At 49.9% G+C, this 17,631-nt stretch overlaps 7 protein-coding genes across 7 annotated transcripts; 4 read left to right on the forward strand and 3 right to left on the reverse strand.

The window, feature by feature from the left end:
- Positions 1 to 97: 97 nt before the first annotated feature.
- Positions 98 to 1,742, reverse strand: N7532_006994 (pantothenate transporter; the record flags this gene model as incomplete). The annotated part of the gene is made up of 4 exons (XM_056619487.1): positions 98 to 765; positions 820 to 996; positions 1,065 to 1,279; positions 1,336 to 1,742. 4 exons carry the CDS (start codon positions 1,740 to 1,742, stop codon positions 98 to 100), a joined length of 1,467 nt encoding a protein of 488 aa, XP_056475646.1.
- A 993-nt stretch (positions 1,743 to 2,735) lies between these two features.
- Positions 2,736 to 3,053, forward strand: N7532_006995 (uncharacterized protein; the record flags this gene model as incomplete). Its single annotated transcript, XM_056619488.1, has 1 exon — positions 2,736 to 3,053. One exon carries the CDS (start codon positions 2,736 to 2,738, stop codon positions 3,051 to 3,053), a length of 318 nt encoding a protein of 105 aa, XP_056475647.1.
- A 1,886-nt stretch (positions 3,054 to 4,939) lies between these two features.
- N7532_006996 (fungal specific transcription factor domain-containing protein) lies at positions 4,940 to 7,235 on the reverse strand (the record flags this gene model as incomplete). The annotated part of the gene is made up of 4 exons (XM_056619489.1): positions 4,940 to 5,501; positions 5,566 to 5,913; positions 5,967 to 6,880; positions 7,065 to 7,235. 4 exons carry the CDS (start codon positions 7,233 to 7,235, stop codon positions 4,940 to 4,942), a joined length of 1,995 nt encoding a protein of 664 aa, XP_056475648.1.
- Positions 7,236 to 7,544: 309 nt separating this feature from the next.
- N7532_006997 (MFS transporter) lies at positions 7,545 to 9,157 on the forward strand (the record flags this gene model as incomplete). Its single annotated transcript, XM_056619490.1, has 2 exons — positions 7,545 to 7,873; positions 7,936 to 9,157. The coding sequence occupies 2 exons, from the start codon at positions 7,545 to 7,547 to the stop codon at positions 9,155 to 9,157; spliced, it is 1,551 nt and encodes a 516-aa protein (XP_056475649.1).
- Positions 9,158 to 9,871: 714 nt separating this feature from the next.
- Positions 9,872 to 13,638, reverse strand: N7532_006998 (putative PKS-like enzyme; the record flags this gene model as incomplete). The annotated part of the gene is made up of 6 exons (XM_056619491.1): positions 9,872 to 10,714; positions 10,774 to 10,934; positions 10,997 to 11,030; positions 11,120 to 11,769; positions 11,830 to 12,068; positions 12,215 to 13,638. The coding sequence occupies 6 exons, from the start codon at positions 13,636 to 13,638 to the stop codon at positions 9,872 to 9,874; spliced, it is 3,351 nt and encodes a 1,116-aa protein (XP_056475650.1).
- A 562-nt stretch (positions 13,639 to 14,200) lies between these two features.
- Positions 14,201 to 15,674, forward strand: N7532_006999 (FAD-binding oxidoreductase; the record flags this gene model as incomplete). The annotated part of the gene is made up of 3 exons (XM_056619492.1): positions 14,201 to 14,600; positions 14,673 to 15,570; positions 15,614 to 15,674. 3 exons carry the CDS (start codon positions 14,201 to 14,203, stop codon positions 15,672 to 15,674), a joined length of 1,359 nt encoding a protein of 452 aa, XP_056475651.1.
- Positions 15,675 to 16,572: 898 nt separating this feature from the next.
- N7532_007000 (uncharacterized protein) lies at positions 16,573 to 17,578 on the forward strand (the record flags this gene model as incomplete). Its single annotated transcript, XM_056619493.1, has 2 exons — positions 16,573 to 16,726; positions 16,776 to 17,578. 2 exons carry the CDS (start codon positions 16,573 to 16,575, stop codon positions 17,576 to 17,578), a joined length of 957 nt encoding a protein of 318 aa, XP_056475652.1.
- Positions 17,579 to 17,631: the final 53 nt, after the last annotated feature.

The raw sequence follows: 17,631 nt of genomic DNA on the forward strand, positions 1-17,631 counted from the left end.
GATAGACCATGAATTTCGCATAGCGCTTTGATACACCCAATGAAATATTCTTTAATGCATTTCTAAACTTGACGATTGATTCAACTCTAGACAACATCTACACGTTCAGTTCATCTGCTCGAATATTGACTGGGACACCTGCTGCTTTTCCTGGTCCGTCTTCAGGCTCACTTTGTTCAAGATGATCTGTACCAGCAACTGATCCGTCAGCCGCGACCCTTCCAATAACATCTCGTTTCCGGTCTCTGTGCTCAAGATGAGCAATGAGGCCAATAAATGGCAAGGTCAAGGCTCCAGTCACTAAACTGGCAACGTAACCCTTGTGGAAGTTCGGGGCCGCAGTGGCTGGGTAAAAGATGAGCGGCCACCAAGTAACGAAGGCGAAGTCGAATGAGTTCATGAAACCAGTGGTGATGGCACGCAGCTGAAAATCATGACCAGTCACATCCGCCATCCAGGAATACCAAACCGCTTGAGGCGCGAATGTTGTTCCAAGCAAATAGAACGCCACGAAATAACCCCCATCGGATGACGGGCTCGACACGAGAATACTGGATCCGATGACGAATGTCAGTCCAATGGCGATAGAAACCTCCCAGCGAGACTGCAGCCTGTCCGAAATGACAGCATAGAAGACCGTGCCGAGAATAGCTGTCGCATATACGCCGGTAGGATAGTCGTTTTGCTGGATAGTAGTATAACCTCGGGAAGCCATCCAGTATGCCATGACATTATTCTGCAGCATCTGCACACAGAGAGAGTATACTAGATGTGACGTTGAGACGACTTGATCTGGTAAAGCAATGATGGGTGACTAACACATAAAGATGAATGGCAAGAGCCAGAACTGCCAGCTTAGAAGAACGCGCTTGAAGACAGACACATCCCACGACTCTTCGCGGGGGGCACCCAGTCTGGCGATAGCATGCCCTTTCTGCTCGCGGTTGAGAAACCAGGCTGCGCGATGCACCGGTAGATCAGGAATGAAGATCCAGCCTTGAACACATTGTTTTTCGTTAATATTCACCTCGGCACGACTACTCGTACGGAATAACCGGGCTTACCGAATAGTGCAACAGGGATAGTCATCACTGAAACAATAATGAAGATCCATTTCCAAGCGGGAAGACCACCTTTTCCAGCCAGAGATTCCAGCAAGCCGGCTTGAATCCAGCCACCGGCCATAGTCCCTATATGTCCGAACACACAGAACACGGCAGCACGGATGCCGAGCTCGGATCTTTTATACCAAGAGCCGAGGACAAAGTGGGCTCCCACACTAGATCCATCGTCAGTGGAAGTTCTTATCATGGAATCGTGGGTTTTGGCTCTTACTATGCGACGGCGGAAAATCCTCCTTCGATTGCGTTCAACAAGATAACTTGCCAGGCATGGGTCATCTTGTACGTGATCAAAGTTAAGACACTCCATGTCAGATTAGCTGTAACAAACACGTATCGAGGCCGTACAATAGTGAGGAGACTTGTCCCCGGGATCTGGCAAACAGCATAAACAACTAAGTACGCGGTGCTCATGTAGTTGTACTCCTTTCCCTGGAATCCCAGCGCCTCCTTCATACCGCTAATATAGGCAGAGGAATAGCTGGCCCGAGTTACCCCGAAAAGAAACCAGATCAAGGAGAAATAGGGCAACAGGGTCACGTCGAGCTTAGAGAGGAGAGCACGATCTCGGTCGTCGGGACCCCAAAGCCCGATCGCAAGCTTTCTTCGTACCGAGGCCATTTTGCTGAGCTAGACTGCCCTGTGCTTCCATGGGATGGTCGACGACCTTCGTTGCGGGGAAGAGGGGAGCTTGATGCGGAAGAGTGTTAGCAGATGGAAAAAGGAAGGGAGAGCGCTCCCGAACTCTGTGAAATGGACGAGAGCCTCAGACGGCTGCGGCCACACACGCAATACATGAGCCAGATGAAAAATGCACCGAAGAAACGAGCATGCGATTATTTTTATTCCATGTGCTAGAAATCGGTTTGGATGGCGAGATAACTCGCAGGGATGATGAGATTTAGGGGAGAAAGTCATTCACATGATGATGCGATGGGAGACTAATCTGATTTCATGCGGGGTCCGGCCTCTACGAGTAACTCCGAGTATTCATCAACATTGCATCTTGAAAGTAGACAAAATCTACAAGACTGCATATTCCCTCGTGAAAAATAAGGAACCATTTTCATCCGATCCCCCTCATTGGTCCGAAATATCTGACTTTGGCACAATTGACGAAAACTAGAGTTTTCATAGCCAACAGTTCAACTCTTGCTCTTAGCTGCCCATATAGAATCTAATCTAGCCGAGTAAAACCAAGACAGAAATTATGTGGTATGGTTGACGCAAAAAGTCCTGAAGGACGGGGAGGCCGTTCAACCACTGTGTCGATCTGGAATCGCTCTAAGATCAAGGCGATCTGGCGTTTGATTTGTGCCATGACGAGGTTACGGTCAACGCAAGCCCTTGTTCCATATCTAAATTATAGCATACATGCAGCTGTTTGCGCGCCACCGTTTAGTATTGGCTTTGGGTTTGTAGGATCGTATCGACCGAACCATCGTTCAACGTTGAATTGCTTCGCTTCAGGACCCCGGATGTGTGTGGCAAAATTCATTGCCTGAGGGCAGATGCCAATATTAGTAACCCCATATTGGGGATTGGATCATCTCGGAAGAGCTGGAAAAATCATCCTACTGCTAGAATCGTGAATAATTATGCCAGATGCTCATCATGATTGATAATCCAGACTGCACCAAGCTTCCGAAAAAGGTCAATACCCTTTTGTTTAGATTCACTCTGCAATTGATCTGCAGCAAACTCGTGGGTAGCTTCGAGCAGAATTTTGTGGCACTGGTCCATGACCTTATCGCCTTCTGGTGGAATCAGCTTGTCCAACCATGCTGGCAAGATACTATGTCAAAGAATACGGGATCTCTTTTCATGGATGCTGGAAAATATGATCTCCACCACTTCAAAGGAATCCAAGTTCTTGCCTTTGACTATCTGAGGATCACAACCAAGAGCGATGTTACTAGAAATGTCCAGTGATGCTTGAACAACAAGTCTTGTATAGGGCACAATTGCAAACTGTGAACATTCTCCGCCGGGTAAGACTATATTCAACTCCTGCGAACAAAGTATTCTGATCCATAAAGGCCGAAAAATGCATGAGCCCATCGGGATATTCTCTCTCCTTAATCCAGCCTGTAACACGATGGGCCAAATCTCATCGAAAGTATCAAAGATGTGGTCATAGAACCAATTTATTGACTGCGGAGATTAGAACGAGTCAATTTTAGCGTAGAAATGGGCATATCTGAGGTCCTGATAGGTCATGGAAAGCGCTCCGGTGTCGCCGAAGAAGAAGTTTGATGCAGACCGAGGCAGTCGTAAATCAAAGAAAAGTAAACAACCCAGATAGCGTTTGCACGAAATACGAAGCAGGAAGGAAACTGAGGTAACGATTGGGTCCATAGATAAAGATCCACGAAAATACTATCGCGAAGTCGTAGCCCGTGCCTCTTCAATTTTGATGTTTCGAATAGATGCCTAGCGAAGACTGCTCGTGAGTAAGATGAAGAGGAATGTAGACAGAAAAATACCCTCTGGAGGCCAGGTTGCCCATTTAACATCCAGCATTGCGTCCGAAAAAAGGGCGTGTATCTTTGAAAGCGCAGCAGCTGGGGGCCAAATCGTACCCAGACTGTGAATATGATACAAGGACATCCACCCAGGCCCACAACATCTCATGCCAACCGATCGGTGATTAGTACCCAGGTAGGCCCTTAGACTGTATCGACTCTAGATTCATTGGTGCTTTCGGGTATTCCTCTAAATTATAGATGTTTTGATAACAACGCCGATATCATATCTGGGGCGTTAACCACACCTCAGGTTAAACAAGTTATTCCCACCTGCTCTCTCATAATTTTCACCAGCCCTGGAGATTGTAACAAGCTTTTGCTTGGGTATCATAAGTTGATCGAGAGTTCTCGCATTAAGAATCAGTCGTGACCTGGAAAGATTCTTGAATTATTGGGATCTGATCATCGACGCTGTGGAAACCATGACGTGATTTCATTCGAGGCGGCTCCCACTGGAACGTTGGCATATGACCGATCCCTATCGAGTTAGTCGAGGAAGGGGAACCAATGACGATTTAAAAAACGACCACGCAGCTTGTATGACCGCCCTTCGATCATGATTTGACCGCTACGTGGCGCTAGTGGTGACTATACATGGGCACTTGTGACGTCCCTGCATTGCGCTAGAAACATACGTCCAAAAGGCTATAGTTGCATACCATATCCCATAGGGTATTGCCAACGTAAACTGGAAATAACCTTCGAGATACCAGGTAAATTATTACAAATTTGAGCTGTAATGAATTCCTTCCCGAATGCAGGGCTCTTGCTCCCCTCCCCTCCCTCCGGGGGGGAACATACCCCGCCTTCATAGGGAAAAAACAATCCCGACGACAAATGCAGTGAGTCAAGCCTTATTGTGGAGAGAGGACTGGCAAGTGTGAGAAAAGCCGCTTGCCTGAACCCAGGGTTTTTGTCATCTTTTCCGGCCGGGGTAGGAGGCACATCGCTTTGTTTTCCTGGTCTTAATTGAGCAACGGTAAAGCGCAAACCGAATTCTCTGATAGTGTAGATAACATCCCGATAATGCATCCATGATAACCGAGACGTCGTTGACAAAAGGGCTAGTGTCAAAGAACTGAAGTTGCAACCAGTTCTAGACAGTAGATGGCAGACTTTTCTCTCCTCGGCCATCGATTCAGTATCTAGCATAGGCAGGCTTTGGGTGAGCCCCCCAGATGCTGCTGGAATGCTGCGTCGAGCTTAATAGATGAATGTATGTCAATGCATCAAAATAGAGCAGGGGGACAAGACAGATCTCTTTCTCAAGTTTCTATGATAGCGTACAAATCATGGCCCGAGCCCATCAAAATTGACCACTTCTTCCGTCCTAAATAGGAATTCATCGAAGTCAAAGCGAATATCTTGGAAAATATCATCGAAGCAGAATCCTGCTCCTTCCGCTAGGGGCTCACTCCCACTCTGCAGGGACGAACCAGTCGTCCGCAAGATCCTGGCCGAGAGGGCCTCAAAGGTACAAATGCACTGCTGAACATATGTACTCAGGTGGACGTGTGCGCGGAGACCCGCCAGAACGTCCTGCCAGGATTGAGAGACCGAGTCGGTAAATAGATCAGATCCGACCATGGCCGCGAGGAAAATCACACCCGCGATGTGAAGGTAATAGATTCGGGTCCACCAAGGAATAATGCCGATAGGCTCACAGGGCTCTAGTGTTTCGGTGACCAGGAAAGTGACACCCTGCGCAGCATCGACGCACATCCTGGCACATTCTCTGAGAAGCCGCTCACTTAAAGTTGAGGGATTGATGGACCTTGGTTGGACACCGGATTTCATAGAGTAGAAGCGGGCAAGCATTGGCCTGTAGAGATAGATGCGGGAATGAAGAAAGCTATGTAGTAGACAACATTAGTAAGGCGAGACCTAATCCGTAAGCGGTGCAAATACTAGCTTACCGAAGATGCAGCAAGTATCGCTTCATTCGAGCTGTCCTGTCTTCCAAAAACTTAAGATTTCGGAGTTGTAAATCGCTTGGGAGACTGGCCTCCCACTTGTTGAGACAAGCGTCGAGGTGAACTGCCGCGGTGTGGTATTCCTCCTGTTGATCAACACGTTGCGCGGCAGATCGAGATGCGAGAGTACTCAGTGTCTGAATCTGGGCCAACTGAATCTGGTTGCCTATTTCGTGAAGTTCCTGCTTCCAACGAGAGTGCTCCGTATGCGCGCCTTCCTGCTGACAGCCGCTTGTCGGCGATGGAATGAGCGCCAGCGCTGATGCCTTTCCGAGTGACCAGGAAACGCATCTACAACCGTCAGTGACATTTCCTGCACGTCAGTGGAATAAATGAGGACATACCGATCCAAGGCAACACAGCTTGCCCAAACCTTGCGCTTCAAACGCACGTCATTACCAGTATCTTTGCCAGCGGGAATCTCAAAAGAGTTGCAACACATAGTTTGCGCAATGCGCATTGCCAGCCCAGCAGTCATCCATGTCTTTTGTTGATGAGTTGTGCAATGGAGGTATCGATTCATCAGCATCAAGCACTGCACACGCTCAAGTGAAGCGGGCTCCCAAACAATCGACTCGGTCGAGAACAGAGCCCACGCACGCCGAAAGTAAGTGCTCCCCTCTTCATTCCGCAAATCGAGGGGCACGCATTCCTGTCTTTGCGCTGCGAGAGCAAAGATCACATTGAGGATGCTGAGCTGAATGTGATGGTCCGTATTCGGGGACGCACTAGGCCCGGAAAATGAAGTTGCATACATTTGCGAAAATTGGTCGTAGTCCAGTACAGGCTCAACTGGATGCATGTATTGCCAGTATATATTGGTCAACTGATCTGCACGAGCGCGGGAGGGTAACTCGGTGGAAATTGAAAGAGGGCAAGATCTTAGGGGCAAATCCAGATCTCCAAACAGGGGTGCATCGACTAGTGGGACAAGGTACGTCGTAGTTAATGGGGCTCTGCCGGCTCTCTCTTCAATGGCAGCCGCGACCTGGCCCGCGAATCGGCCATGAGCTGCGTAGTATGCGCGGTTGGGATTCGGGTCAGGGTTAGATTCTCGGTTATCATCCCAGGGGGAGCATGGCTCAATGACTGGGAGAGCTAAGACCGTTGATGTCGAGGATGCCTCGAGCGAATGGGCAGGTGAAGTTGGAGGGGAAGCGAGGGCAGGAACGCGCTGAGATGCTTGCCTTGGGGTAAGCTTGGGCGGGACGTCGCCGACAGCGGAAGGACGGTTGTAGTTACACGTCTTTCTTCCGGCCTGACACCTGGCGCATGCTGCGCATTCTTTGTATCAGCATGGCTCACAAGAGAGGTTATTGAATGACGGGGTGTTTTGGGGGGGGGAGGGCAAGATTACCCGGGCGGCTGCCGTCGCATTTGGTCTTTCTCGAACGACATGCTTGACAAGCTGTTGCGACTTTCAATCGCTGTCTGCGTATTACCGGCGAGTCGTAGTGTTCTGGTCGAATCATTTTGGCCGTTCTCGCTGTAGCACCGTTGGCGTTGCCATTCTCATGCCCGAACAAGGGACTCCCCATAGGAATTGACAGAGTATACAACCCCGGGATGGAGGAGGTCGTGAGGCTGGTTCGGGCGGAGACTCGGAAGATCATGTGGGGGCGATCACAAAGAAAAATAGTGTCCAATCAGTTGGTGTTCCGGAGAGATAGCCCCCACAGCGGGACAACTTTTCATTGGAAGTCGCAACCCAATATCTGTAGAAAAGGCCAATAGAGAGTAGGACCGCTAGAGCCCACTATTATCCCCGCAGCCAATAGACATGCATTCCGCTTTTCACATCACGGAGGGCACAACAATAGATACTCCGGTCTCCCCGAGGATGCTATATAGATCGCTACAGCCCGACATGAAAAAATTGATCAGATATCTGTGTCCAATCGGTACCATTTATTTCTATCACTATGTCCAGCTCGACCAAGATCACCGCCGACCCGGCTGAGGTTGAGAAAACAGTTGTCTATGGTGGCCGTGGAACCGAAGAAGATCCGTTTATCGTGGAGTTTCAAAAGGACGATCCCGGCAACCCGATGAACTGGAGTTCTTTTCGAAAGTGGTTCATCACATTTATTGCGACCATCTCAGTTTTTGCTGTCACCCTGACCTCGTCTGCATACTCGGTCTCCGCCAACGAGGTCTTTCAAGACTTCGACATTAGTTCTGAAGTCTTCATTCTCGGTCTTTCCCTCTTCGTTCTAGGGTTCGCAATTGGCCCTGCTCTCTGGGGTCCGCTGTGAGTAACTGCCTCACCACCAGTACCTCCCCGAAAAAATTGTCAAGCTAATCTGCTTCAAGATCCGAATTGTACGGAAGACAGAAGCTGTGGATGATCACTCACGTCGCTATGGTAGCATTCCTCGGAGGATCTGCTGGGAGTAAAAAAGTTGCCACGCTGTTGATACTACGTTTCTTTGCTGGCACGTTTGGGGCTTCTCCACTCGTCAACTCCGGTGGTACGATTGCCGATCTCTTCCCGCCAGCTCAACGTGGTCTCGCTCTCACGGTTTACTGCATTGCGCCGTTCCTTGGGCCCGTCCTTGGGCCAGTAATGGGAGGCTTTATCTCCGAAAATATTGGCTGGAGATGGGTACAGGGCGTGTGTACCATCTTCATCGGGATTGTCGGTGTCCTGGGCGTCATCTTTATTCCCGAGACATACGGCCCGGTACTGCTGCAGAAACGGGCGAGTCAATTGTCCAAAACGGATGGGAAGGTTTACATCAGTGTTCTCGAGAAAAGCCAGGGCAAAAAGAAACCATCTGAAGTCTTTCAGCGGGCCTTGTTTCGCCCTTGGATTTTCCTGTTCCTTGAGCCAATCGTCTTCATCGCTTCGGTCTACATGGCTATCATTTACGGCACGGTTTACATGTTCATGGGAGCTATGCCAATCGTGTACAACGAGGACCGTGGTTGGAGTGAGGGTATTGGGGGCCTTTCGTTCCTTGGTATTGCGGTGGGCATTGTTTTTGGACTGATTTATGCGATCTGGGACAACAACACCCGGTATATGAAGCTCGTTCTATCGAAAAGCACGACAGCCGAATCCCGTCTACCACCTGCAATTGTCGGTGCGGTCGCTCTGCCGATTGGAATGTTTGCTTTCGCCTGGACCAACTATCCCAGCATCCATTGGTCCGTCAGTATCATCCTCTCTGCTCCATTCGGCTTCGGATGCGTTCTCGTTCTCTTACCAATCATGAACTACCTGATCGACTCCTACACGATCTACGCCGCTTCTGTTTTGGCTGCGGCCGCTATCTTCCGTTCTGTCATCGGTGCTGTGTTCCCACTGTTCACAACGCAGATGTACCACAATTTGGGTATTCACTGGGCATCCAGCATCCCCGCCTTCATGACACTGGTGTGCATGCCGTTCCCACTGATCATGTATCGCTACGGCATGCAGGTACGTATGAAGTGCAAATACTCGTTTGAAGCAGCGGACACCATGAAAAAGATGCAGATGCAACAGGCACAGGCCAATCAAGCAAAAGAGGAGGACACTGGCTCAGAATAAGGAGGAGTGAAATGGTGGCTTTGTGATACATAAACGCTACAGGCTTTTGCGTACATTTAGCGCAATACAGAAGTTGGGCATAGCGAAAGAAAGACACTATTTATTTTTGCTGGTAAAAGTCTCCGAAATTGGGCTTTTGTTAATTCAGAAAGCTACACTAATGGCTTTGGATATAATATCATTATTTTGGAGGATTGCTACACCGGAGTCACACTCCGCCCATCCCTTACTACACCCTCTCCTAGCCTTCTAAGTACACTGGTGTATTGATGTATAAATTACTCTGAATTTTCCACTGTAGGCGCATCAAGTAAAATTACACTTCGTTTCTGGTTGTAAAGCCTGGCTTTAAGCACAATTCTTGAACATGGTCCCAGCCACCAAGATACACTAGTGTACGGAGTAGATGACCAAGTAGATGACCAGGTCGACGACTAGATTTCTGACCAGTCAAACGATATTCCTGGATGGATGTAGTATAAACGTATCGAGGATTTTACAATTTCGGGGACATAGGGAAGTAATGCCTGATTGCAAGACATGAATGCAGAATTGGAATTCTATTCTCCAGTTGTAGCAAAGGCAGAACAGCAACAGAAAGAAATTCGATCAAAACAAAAAATAAACACGGTGCATTACAACAGTAATTTACTATAATCGTGTCTTCGGCATGATACATCAAAAACCAGTCTCTTCGCCAACAGTCGAAAATTTTCATGTCACTGCAAACTTCGCGTGAGGGCTACGGTCCACGACATCCGCAGCCAAAAGACTCAGACTGGGGCTTTGCATGATATTGAAAATCGACACCTCGGCGGGAGCATGGCTGAAAAGCATATTGCGCACTTCAACAGCAACTAGTGAATCGACACCTTGCTGGGACGGCGACTGGCTCAGATCGACATCCTCAACGGGAACCAAAAACATGTCGGCCAGCATTTCAGCAATGGCCGTCCCCTCAACTCGGGTGGCTTCATCGCGCGATACACAGGCAGCTATCTGGGATGCCAGAGATTCACTGCCGTTTTGCTCTTGCTCTTGCCCAGTGGAAACGGTTGGGCGGTATTTGAGTGGCAGCACACGCATGTCGCGGCTGAGGTCGCCGTCAACATCCCAATGGGAGCCCGGGCCTGAGTTTATGTCACCGACAATGAACTGGGGGTCATAGGGGGTCATTATGGCCGACTCGAGCGAGGACAGAACATGATCCTCGTCAATAACCCTGCGCCCAGCCTTGAGGAGGGATCTGCGAAGGGTCTCGGATGAGCTGGCCTCGGCGACATAGCCGACCGCATTCACGACAGAGAGATCGATCGAAACGGCGGGGAGGCCGCACTGCTTGACGCGCCAGTGTGCCAGAGCATCATCGCAAGCACCGGCGGCTGAATAAGCGGACTGACTAGCGTAGCCAAGGATTCCATTGATGGAAGAGAAGAGGACAAAGAAGTCGACATCGCCAGGTAAGTTGAACTGATTGTGTAGATTCCATGCGCCAGCAACCTTGCTCTGGATTGTGGTCTTCCAGTCATCCAACTTCATTTTTTCAACAAATGCGTCCTGTCGAAACAACAATTAGTCTCCAAAAGGGGGATCAAGATGGCATAATTTTTACTTACCCTGAGAACAAAAGCGGCATGAATGACACCCCGGATTGTTGGTAGTCCCTGGTGGGCGCATGCATTTATGGCCCGGGCTAAGTCATCCTCGTTGGCGACATCACAGCTGATAGGCAAGACGCGATGACAGCCCGCCTCACGAAGCTCATTGGCGAACGCTGCTGTTTTTCATTTTTAGCAGCGCTACGTGAGAGTAGGATAAGATTCTTTGCTCCACGGGTACCAGCCAGTGCGCCGCGGACTGTGCGAGGCCACCACTGCCACCCACAATCAAGTAGGACACATCGCCAGAAAGATTTGCGGTCCGTGTTCGTGGCAAGACAGACACCATCTCGTTTGGACTAACCGAGAAGACAGCCTTGCCTAAATAGCGCTCACTCTGAAGCAGGCGAGATGTATTCGCGATTTCCCCCAAAGAATGCATATCGATGGGGTGCACAGGCGTCATTGCTTTAGTCTCGATGAGACGCATCACTTCACTCAAGCATCTGTGAACTTGTGGACGTCGATGTTCCAACAGACTGGGGTTGTCAACAGCTGCAAATGAAATGCCGTGAGAAAAAGGACGCATTTCTAGATGGCTGTTCTCCTCTGAATCTCGTCTGCCGGTTTCGATGAAATGCCCTAGGGGTGCGACAAGGTTGATGCTCTCATGAAGGAGCTGTCCAGGCAGTGAGTTTAGTACCACGTCGACTCCACAGCCATTTGTAGCGGAACGAGTCGCAGGACCAAATGATGTATTCCCACAACTGAATATGTGGTCTGCGGGTATACCATATTTCAACATCACCAAGCCCCGCTCGCTGGGACCGTCGACCGTTGCAAATATCTCTGCACCTAGATGTTGTGCAATCATGATGGCTTCTTGTCCGACATCTCCGGCTGCTTCATGAATCAGAACGGATTGAGAACTCTGTAACCGTGCCATCTCCACGAGAGAGAAATACGCCGTGAGAAATGCCACGGGAATTGATGCTGCCTCCTGTAAGATCATTTCTTCAGGGATGTCCATCGCAAAGCTCTAATCGACGACCACCCGGCTTGAAAAAGACGAACCATTTGACACACAGAGGACATGATCGCCGACTGCAAAGCCTCGTGAGGCTGCATCGCCGCCGACTTGAGTGATGATTCCTGCACATTCGAGACTGGCTAGAGAATGTTCTCCATTGCGCAAAGATGCACCGAAAGCTCTGGGCTTGAGCTCAATTGAAGACGGAGAAAGCGCACCTGAATTTGCGAGGGCAAATTCATCGTCGCCAGAGGCCAGATAATCGGGCTTCAAGGAAAGAGGTCTATCTGACTGATAGAACGGTTCAAGAGGCACCGTTTCTTGCGTGTCGGCATCTGAAGCATCAAGAGAAAAAAAAGCCTGTCTCTCGGCACATCATGGTAAATTCGCCGGACTAGTATCACACCGTCCCTCTCAGCAAATTCTTACTCAACCGGGCCCCTCTCTGCGATCTGGTCATTCCCGATATTGCCAAAGGCATCACAACGTACCTGTGCGATTGCAGACGCGCCGGCTTCAGACCACTGCGGTCCCTTGGGGTCCAAGTCTATTGTCAGAAGTTTGCGACCGACATACTCGTTGCGGAGAGAGCGAATGAAACCAGGGGCAAGACTTAGCTCGGGTCTCTCGCAGTCAACGGCCCCACCACGAGTAACCCAAAGTAGCCCTTGACAGGAGGTGCTCATGGTACGGATTCCTTCCAGGGAAGCTGAATCAAGGTCGTAAAGGATTGGATCGTCCACTTCGCCAAAAAAGATGGCAATCTTGTCAGCGTAAACTTCGGGGTTAGCAGCGACAGATTCAAGATTCTGAACAACAAGTTCGTTTCTTTCTAGGTTCTCGGTGAAATTAGAAACCGAATTTTGAAGACACTTGAGCCATGCTGCTGGGGGACGGCCGCCTTTCTGGCCAGTGACGATGATGAATTTGTCCACAGGTATTTTTTGAGACGAGTAGTGCTTTGGTACACTCGACATGATTGTCAGAGAGGTCCAGGCTCCACTGTCGCAGTCAGGCAACTCGAGATCAGCTCCGGTGAATCCAGCGCTCTTGAGATGGTGATTCCAGAGGCTTTTGTCAGCCTTTGTGGTTTCCTGTCCATCGTGCACCTCTGGTGACCATCGATCAGAAAGTAACCCGTGGACGAATTCGACATCGACTTGACCTTTGACGTCTTCCATCAACAGAAGGGTTCCACTGGGTTTGAGAAGACGCCGAATCTTGCCCAGCGAACGCGGAAGAAATTTGGTATTCCTCGCCATACGCGAAGCAATGACAATGTCGTAGGTGCAATCTGCAAAGCCTTGTGCCGGGAGATCCCGGTCGATGTCAAGTTCGTCAAAAGACAACAGGTCACCCCAGGAAAAAAAGGTTTCTCGTGCTGTTTCGAGTGAGGCTCGTGAAATATCCGTGTAATGATACGAGGAGGCGTGTGGGCCACCTGAATCGGTTGTTCCCAAAGCTTCGAGGGCAAATGTTGTCATAGATCCTGCGCCAATCTCGAGGATGCGAGCACGAGGGTTCTTGTGTGTAAGGTGTCGAAGTATTCCTGAGAACTGCAACCCAATTCGCTTAACCTTTGGTGTCTCGCCATAGAAGCGGGACAAGATGTCATCCTTTGACAAAATTTCGCCAGGTGTCGTTTGACCCCGCAGAATAGACACCAGTTGAATACCCAGACGATGGCATATCTCACCAGCCACACCATGCTGAGAAATTTGGCTGATGTGACGCTTCCTGCCTGAATCCAAGGCGGAAACCCACTTGGCACTGCCAGCGTATAGTTTCCCAGATGGAGCGCGCTGCACTGTGGCATTCATCCATGAATAAAAATTGGCAAAATGGGGCTGCATGTTGTCAACTTCGCGCGGGTGCAAAGCCAGCAGCGCATCCTGAAGAAAGTAGACACACACGCGCCATATGTCCCGAGTAGAAGAGTCCTCAGCCGGGTCGATCACACAGGCCAGCTGCTTCTTCACCAAAGACAGGGTTGCTGAAGATGCAGTCGAAATGTCGAGTGACCAGGCCGTTTTGCTATACCATTATGTCTACAGAAGCTTTGGTTCTAGTTGTCTGGCTCGTCGAACAGGTAGTTTTCCTACTCTACACGCAGTCCCGGCCCTCCAGTGTCCACTCGTGTACCTCAAGAGAAGGAGCCAGAAAAATAGAAACCCTGACCGGGTTTTAGGTGGCTGGAGCCTTGATCGGATCCTTTGTGGTAGAATGGTGCTGACGAGGCTGGAAGTTCGATTCCGGAGTTTATTAACAAGCTCGTAAATCCGGAGTCCGGAGTTATAATTCGTGCTTATTGGGGGCATAAACATAACGCAGGTTTAAAAGGCAGAGCATTAATCGAAAATATAAAATTATCCACAGATACTTTGTGATCATGAAGGTCACGGGCTCGTTTGCGACATGTCTCCTGGCATCGGTGGGAAGGAACTCCAGTGGAGTGGCCTTCCCAGACCAAGCCAACTACGCCACCTGGTCTCTCCGTATAACCTCGACCTTCTCACCACACCTGCTGCCATCGTCTTCCCTCAAAATGTAACACAGGTTGCAGCAGCCGTCAAGTGTGCTGTCGATGCGGGAATCAAGGTCCAAGCGAAAAGCGGAGGACATAATTATGGCAATTTCGGGTCGTCGACTGGCGAGATTTCGGTGAATTTGGAGAACCTCCAGGACTTCAGCATGGATCATACCACCTGGACTGCAAAGTTCGGACCCGGAAACAGCCTTGGACAGGTCACAGAGCTTATGTACAACAACGGAGGACGTCAAGCACCGCATGGAGAGACGTTCGACGTCGGACAGGGTGGACACGCCACGGTGGGAGGCGCGGGGGCCGCATCGCGCCAGCTATGACTCCTCGTGGACTTTGTGGAAGGGGTGGAGGTGGTCCTCGCGAACTCCTCGATCGTTCGAGCATCAAAATCGGAGAACGAGGATCTCATCTTCGCCGTCCGCGGCGCCGGGTCTAGCGTCGGGATCGTCACCGATTTTACCATCCGCACTGTGCCTGTGCCTCCGTCGACTGTTGACTATACCTACGTTTGGACGAAGCAAAGTGTCGCATCCCAAGTGAAGATATTCCAGAGCTGGCAAAAGCTGCTCGCTGGTGGCACCCTGCCACGCGAAATGTCGTACGGATTGACCGTTACGGCTAACGGCATGGTTCTGTCCGGAGTATACTTCGGCAGCGAGGACGAGTTTGCGGCGCTGAACCTCACCAGCCACTTCGCCACGCCTCCACAAGTTAGCGAAACTAAGGCCTACAGCAGCTTCCTCGAAGTGTCCAAGGCCTTGGACGCGGCAGTCAGCGCCGCTGGTATTGCTTCCCCGTCGCACTTTTACGCCAAGTCCCTTGTCTTCACCGAGAAGACACTGATTCCCGAAGCCACCGCCCATAGCTTTTTTAGCTATTTGGCCAACACAAAGAACGGAACAGACTTGTACGCCCTCAACTTCAACGGCCTCGGTGGGGCAGTTGGTGATTTCTCGCCATCGGAGGCAGCCTATCCTCATCGCGACACGCTTTACTTCATGTTCTCCTTTGCTCGCACGAGTGGCAACCTCACAGACACGACGATTCGCTTTTTGGACGGCCTAAGCGAAGTTCTGACAAGCGGGAATCCCAAGACATACTACGGCCAATACTCGGGGAATGTGGATCCACGGGAGACGAACGAGAAAGCCCAGACTGGGTACTATGGCCAGAATCTGGATCGACTGCAGCGGATCAAGGAGGCAGTGGACCTGAATGATGTTTCCACAACCAGCAGAGTGTACCTGTGTCTTGATTGCTTGATCTCCTGCATAAGAAACTAGTGGTGGTCAGCAGGGTATTGGAGAAGATGGTGTGGGATGGGGAATCCAAGACGGAGAATAGAAGCAGTGAGGCGGGTTCGAGCTCTAATGCGGGAATGTGAAAACGCCGGAATATTCCCCGATGTTTCCTAAACAGCAATCGAACCCGGCGCGGATTCCGACCTTCATCCCTGGCCTTTCAAGTGTATGCGATTCGACCCCACTAGTCCTCGCAGCAGTAATCCGCCATAGTGACACATATTGAAAGCAAAGTTTGCACGAATGAGAGACCAATGAATCCTCCAAGGGCCTCGCAATTAAACTATTGTTTATCACATGATCGGAATAAGAATGCTCAAATTCCGAGGCGTGAGGAGTTTTAACTTCAATTACAATCTCCGACTTCATTTTCGCAAGGGTGTTCGCAGAATGAATTCCTCCTATGCTAGCTTTGAGGGACTTGTTGCCCAAATAGGCAACTCAGTCGAATCATTTCACGACTTACCACGGTCCGAAATTTCTGGTAATCATGAGCTACAGCCAATGGAAAGAACAACTTCGAGACAATCTCATTTGCGAGAATTCTCTCTTCCTCCTGTGGATGGAGGCAAGAATGCATTACTTTGTTTAATGGGTGCTTTCTGCTTTGAGATGTGGGTCTGGGGTAGGTGAACAGTGCCAAAAAATAAAGGTACCACGATTTTCTGACCCATATCAGGCTTCCCTTTTGCTTTCGGTGTGTTCCAAGACTATTATTCAACAAATCAACTCTTTATAGAAGATTCTTCAAAGGTTTCATTGATTGGCTCTTGCTGCATGGTGAATACTCCCGCCCAAGAAACGATTCTCGATGCTAACAATGGGCACAGGGAATTATGTATCTGGCATCTCCGGTTAGCCTCTTCGTTCTCCAGAGGTGGCCCAGGACATGCCGATTTAGCTGCCTTGTGGGTCTGGTAGTCGCAGTGCTTGCAATTGTCATGTCCTCCTTTGCTACACGCGTCTGGCACCTCATTGTCACGCAAGGCATTTTGTATCCTTTCGGTGCATGCATGCTATACTACCCAACATTCATCTTCATCGACGAGTGGTTTATCAAGAAGAAAGGACTAGCATTTGGGATTTGCTGGGTTGGTATTTGCCTGTCCCGATTCTTGATCGGTCATCTAACTGAAGCAGGCAGGAAGTGGCATTGCCGGTGTGGCCTTCCCACTTATCGCTAAGTATGCCCTCTCGCGATTTTCCTTCCAGGTAACTATGTGGGCATGGGCAATACTCATGTTCATCCTTACTGGGCCCTTTTTGCCTTTCGTGAAACGACGTCTCCCGCTCTCAACTCCATCCAGTTCGGGCTCCCAGCAGATTGCCCCCTCTTTCCTGTCTTCAAGAACCTTCATCATCTTACAATTCGGAAACATCCTGCAGAGCTTGGGATACTTCATACCGTCTATTTACTTAGCGACATATGCCCGATCAGTTGTTGGAGAAATTGGCTTTGGTACGACGGCCCCAATTGTATCTATGAATGCCGGCATGACTCTGGGCTTCATTGTAATCGGTCTACTTATCGACCGATGTCATGTTGTCAATGTACTTTTTACTTCCGCTATCGGCGCGGCCCTGAGTGTCTTCATGGTCTGGGGGATATCTATCTCTCTCCCACCACTATGCGTCTTTGCTATGCTTTACGGTACATTTGCTGGAAGTGGGCCTGCAGCATGGCCCGGGATCGTCCAACTCCTGCGAAACAGGGACCAAGCCATTCCTGCAGGTTTTGTACTGAGTCTTCTTGCAGCTGGTCGCGGTGTTGGCTCGATTGCCTGTGGTCCGATCAGCGAGGCCTTGATGAAAGGGGGCTGGACGCTGACTGGGAGGTCGAAGCTAGGGTATGGGACCGAATTTGGCATACTCATTGTCTTCACTGGAATGACGGCGACATTTGGGGCACTCGGGTTCGGGGCAAGAAAACTAGGAATAATCCAATGATGTTTTGTTGCAGTGTTTACTATGAATAGTTTTAAAGAGGTAGAGTTAGTCGG

The sequence above is a fragment of the Penicillium argentinense genome (assembly GCF_028826775.1).
Source record: "Penicillium argentinense strain IBT 30761 chromosome Unknown utg000005l_segment0_segment0, whole genome shotgun sequence".
NCBI classification, from domain to species: Eukaryota; Fungi; Ascomycota; class Eurotiomycetes; order Eurotiales; family Aspergillaceae; genus Penicillium; species Penicillium argentinense.